The sequence below is a fragment of the Esox lucius genome, chromosome 2, assembly GCF_011004845.1.
Source record: "Esox lucius isolate fEsoLuc1 chromosome 2, fEsoLuc1.pri, whole genome shotgun sequence".
In the NCBI taxonomy this organism is placed as follows: Eukaryota; Metazoa; Chordata; class Actinopteri; order Esociformes; family Esocidae; genus Esox; species Esox lucius.
In genome coordinates this window covers 36,281,946-36,286,267 of record NC_047570.1, presented here as the reverse complement: position 1 = coordinate 36,286,267, position 4,322 = coordinate 36,281,946, and the positions used below count along the sequence as shown (strand labels likewise).

General features: G+C 40.5%; 1 protein-coding gene across 1 annotated transcript; it reads right to left on the bottom strand.

Annotated features, from left to right (window-relative positions):
- Positions 1–622: 622 nt before the first annotated feature.
- Positions 623–4,108, bottom strand: gtf2a2 (general transcription factor IIA, 2). The gene is given in 4 exon segments (NM_001304064.1): positions 623–957; positions 1,625–1,751; positions 3,248–3,352; positions 3,932–4,108. Coding segments are annotated over 4 exon segments (327 nt in total). The 5' UTR covers positions 4,004–4,108; the 3' UTR covers positions 623–934.
- Positions 4,109–4,322: the final 214 nt, after the last annotated feature.

Genomic DNA, 4,322 nt, shown 5'->3' with positions numbered 1-4,322 from the left:
GGTGGTCATAATGTTAGGCTGCCATGCGGACAATGTGTTTTTCAGGGAAGGCCTTGCTTATTTTAACAAGACAGTCCCAAACCACATTCAACACATATTACAATTCCGTCTCTCTGTGGTAAAAGAGTACATATGCGAAACTGGCCTGCCTGCAGTCTAGAACTGTCCCCCATTGAAAACATACAGTGCATTATGAAACCACAAACGGTTTAGCAGCTGAAATCCAATATCAATCAAGAATGGAAAAATTGTTACATTTCAAAACTACAGCAGCTGGTCTCCTCAGTTCCCAAACGCTTTCAGAGTATTGTTAAAAGGTGATGCAACACAGTGGTAAACATGCCCATGTCCCAACTATTTTGAAACGTGTTGAAAAATGAGCATGCATTTTCCCAAAAACAGTAACATTACTCGGTTTCAACATTTGTTGCCTTTGTACAATTTTCTGTTAAATATAGGGATAAATGATTTGCACATCATTGCATTGTTTTTTGCATGTTAAACAGCATCCCAACAAGTTTTATTTTATCCTCAACTAATCCTAATTTGTTTTGTTGAGCTGTGTCATGACTTAAAGCATGTTACAAATTCAGCTTTTTCAAATAACCACTCAAAAGGTTTTAAATAAAAAGTTTATTAAAGGTGATCAAGCAACAGCAACTAAACTGAAAAAGCAGTTCTAAGAAACTAATTTATTAAAAAAAAATTCATGCAAGCAATATCCAAGGCCTTGACTGGTCCATTCACTCGGTCTCCATACACTAACTGATTCAGGTGTTGGTAACTTTGTATATACAGGGAGCAAGTGTATCTTTTTTTTCTCCACAGAAATTACTGTAATAAATTATATATACAGTCCTGTCTGTCTGACGTAGTGGTCACTTTCCACCATCCTCTTCCTCCTCTCTTCGTCAGCTGATGCCATCATTCTCGTTCATTCAGCAGTATTCCCAGTGTCTGATTGGAGCACAGAAGGCAGGTTAGGTCAACATAGCACAATGGTGTTTAAACATGCACCCTAATTCTGATATTTTAGCCTAAAAACAAACAAAAAAGAGCTATGCCTGATGTACTCAGAAATTTAAAATGACTGTACACGGAACAAAAATATCAATGCAACATGTTGCTGAAGATCTCAAATGAGTTTCTGCAAGATTTTGGGCACACATTTGTTTACACACCCATGTCAGCAAGGATTTGTCCTTTGCCAAGACATTCCATCCACTTCACAGGTGTGGTGTATCAAGGAGCTGATCAAACAGCAAAATCATTACACAGGTGTAACTTGCCCCTGGGGACAATAAAAGGCCACGCTGCTGTACTGTAAACAGTACAAAACAATGCCATGTCTCACATTTTGAGCCAAATGACTATCAACTGATTGATCTTCATTATACGAACTGTAACTCAGTAAAATCTTTGAAATTGCTGCATGTTGTGTTTATATTTTTGTTCAGGGAAATAATTCGTAAATTCACTCTTCAGATCTATGATCTGTAATAACTAAATAACACAGATAAAATGTCAAACAATCGCATCCACATACAATAAAAATTAGCCAAATTTTTGCACAGTATGTTTGATTAAAAAGTCCTGTATAACGGAGACGTAAGTCTGAGCATACTTTTTCCATCGCAGGCAACTATCTTGACTTTGTCCACCTTGACGAGGTCCGTCACCTCCCTAAACTCCACATCATTCAGAACGAAGGTCCAAACGTTGTCACAGAATCTATATGTGTTTAGTGACCCCTAGAGGCGAGAGAGAGAATGTTACAACACATCACTGGAGTTCAAGCCCTACGTGCACACGGCCCATTCGCTTAACGTACAAATCGCGTCTGGTGACCTGTCGCTGAGGCCTCCCTTGCACTCGGGCGGGGCGTGTCTTCCTAATTCATGCCAGCGACAACCATTCAAACGATATAGGGGAAACATCACTCTCCGCAGTTATTAATAAGTATTTATTATTTGCGTGACTTCACTACTGAAAATGTATCAACACAAGTCAACGATTTGTGAATATTCAAATAGCAACCAAGTTAATGTTACGTTAGGCATGTTTCAGCCACCGTGTCCCCAACGATCTCTGAAACATTCTTCCATGCATCCATTTTTAGAATTATATTTCTGTATGAAGCTAGAAAAGGATCATAAAAAAATGGGGAAACCGGACCCCGCAATAATAAATTCCTTGTCCATGTTTTAAGCTAGCGAGCAAGTTTTAAGCTAGGGAGTAGAAGAGGAGGGACTTCAGGATGCATCCTGCCATTGGTAGTTGCCCAACTCAATCACCGCCCGCTTGCTGGAAATTAGCATAAAGCTGAACGTTTCTCAACCCTCAACTGTCGATGTTCCTGGGAGATTTTGTCTCAGAGAGTAGCTCCGCCAACTGTCACCGCAATTCGCTGGCTCTCGTTGGAAACGGATGGGAGCGAGTCACTTTGTAGCGCTAGTGAGCGGGCAGTGTGCACGGGGCTTGAGAAGTTCTACCTTTCCAACACTACAACACAGTCAGCCATAGTTAAGGAGATTGGCAATGAAACGGTTTTAACCACATCCCCAAAGCCAGATTCACTTTCCTGTTTCTGAATGACGTTATCTGTAAGACATGCAGGCATATTCAGACATTAAAACCAAATTCAATGAACTCACCATTTCCTTCAATATACTTTAGCTTTTAAATAATCTTGCTTTTTCACAGTATACTCATTTAGCAGACACTCTCACCAAGAGTGACATAAGTTGCCACCCGAAGTGCTAAAAAAACAATTACAATCATTGTTGGCATTAGTTCATGAAGGCAAGGGTGAAAAAAGAGGCTGTAGAAATATTGTAGAGGCTATTTAAAAAGGTGGGGTTTCAGAGTTTTTTTTTAACGGAAATGGGCAGTCCTCTGATTCAAAGGAACGCTGATTCCACCATTAGGGTGACAGGACATAAGAGATAAACCAGAGATAATAATGAGTGGGAGCTGCACTGATAGGGCTGGGATGGTACTCAGGTAGGGATGTCGGGCTTCTATGGGATGTTCATACTGTTGGCAAGTGGGCAAGGACGATTATTTTCTTTGCATTGGATGCTAGCTTCAACTGAAAGTCGAGTGTGTGGAAGACGGTTGTGACAGGGAAGATTTTGGGACGGTTAACCAGCATTCTGTGTTAATAATTGACTAAAGAGAAAGCAGCACTAATACCAGCCGTAGGAACTCTGCGTGTAATTTCTTTTGACAGATGAACAGTACTTACCTTGAAGTTGACCCTGTTGCGAACACGGTTGGCTAGTGCCGTGTTGATAGCTTTGTCAAACTGGAGAAGAACTTGAAGTGCTAACTGAGGAGTAATCTGTTGGGTCTAGAAAATGGGTAAACAACAGATGTCTTTATTTAAGACGGCATGCGTTTTCAGATAAGAACGAGGTTGGTATAGCACAGTAGGTACTGCTCCGGTATTTAGGAGCTAACGGCGGCACTACGGTGCGCATGCGCCTCATAAAAGGGCCAACAATGGCGCATGCGCCAGTATTAGATGGCTAGCTAATAAACCAGAGACAATAATTAGTAGGCTAATAAGCCAAAGAAACTTCATTATATCCAACATTAATCGTCGTCATTAACATATTTTACTTTGGAGAAACGAAGTTACGAGTTAAAATTTGTCAATCCAAATTGCGCCAACAAATGTTAGTGGGCTATCTAGCGCGAGATAGCTAAGTACTTCGTTGTTATCCATTATCATTACAACCATACGTTTGATATGCTTCTCCTTAGCTTAGCTAACGTTGGCCATCTGTACAAATAATGCTAAGTTAGCTAGTTATGTCTCGTTAGTTAACACAAGCAAATTAGCTACCTATCTGAAAAAGAAGTACTGTCGTGTTAGCTAGCTGTTTAGATTGATTTTTAGTGTTTGCTGTAGAGAATAATACTGTACCTGAATAAGCTCGTCAAGACTTTCTTGTAGACTGTTCCCTAGCGTCGTATTTCTGTAGAGCTGGTATGCCATTGTGATAAACGTACTAGTAAGATTGTGCTCTTGCACAGTTTTCTAGCGGAATTTCGCCAACAGCCCACTGTGTTGTCTGTTATCGGAAACAAACTTGCGCGAATTAACAAACTACGGAACACTGCCGAGGACAAACACATTTACACCCAATGAACTTTCACACAAGCCCAAATACCGATAAGTACCACTAGATGGTAGCAGATGGCAAGAAACGGGGTGAAACTAAGTAATGTGGCCTTCTACTTTTAGTCCTCGCCTCTTTCTCAAAAGCTATTGCCTTTCATGCAATGGTAAGAAGAGCGCCTTTAAGGAGGCTATC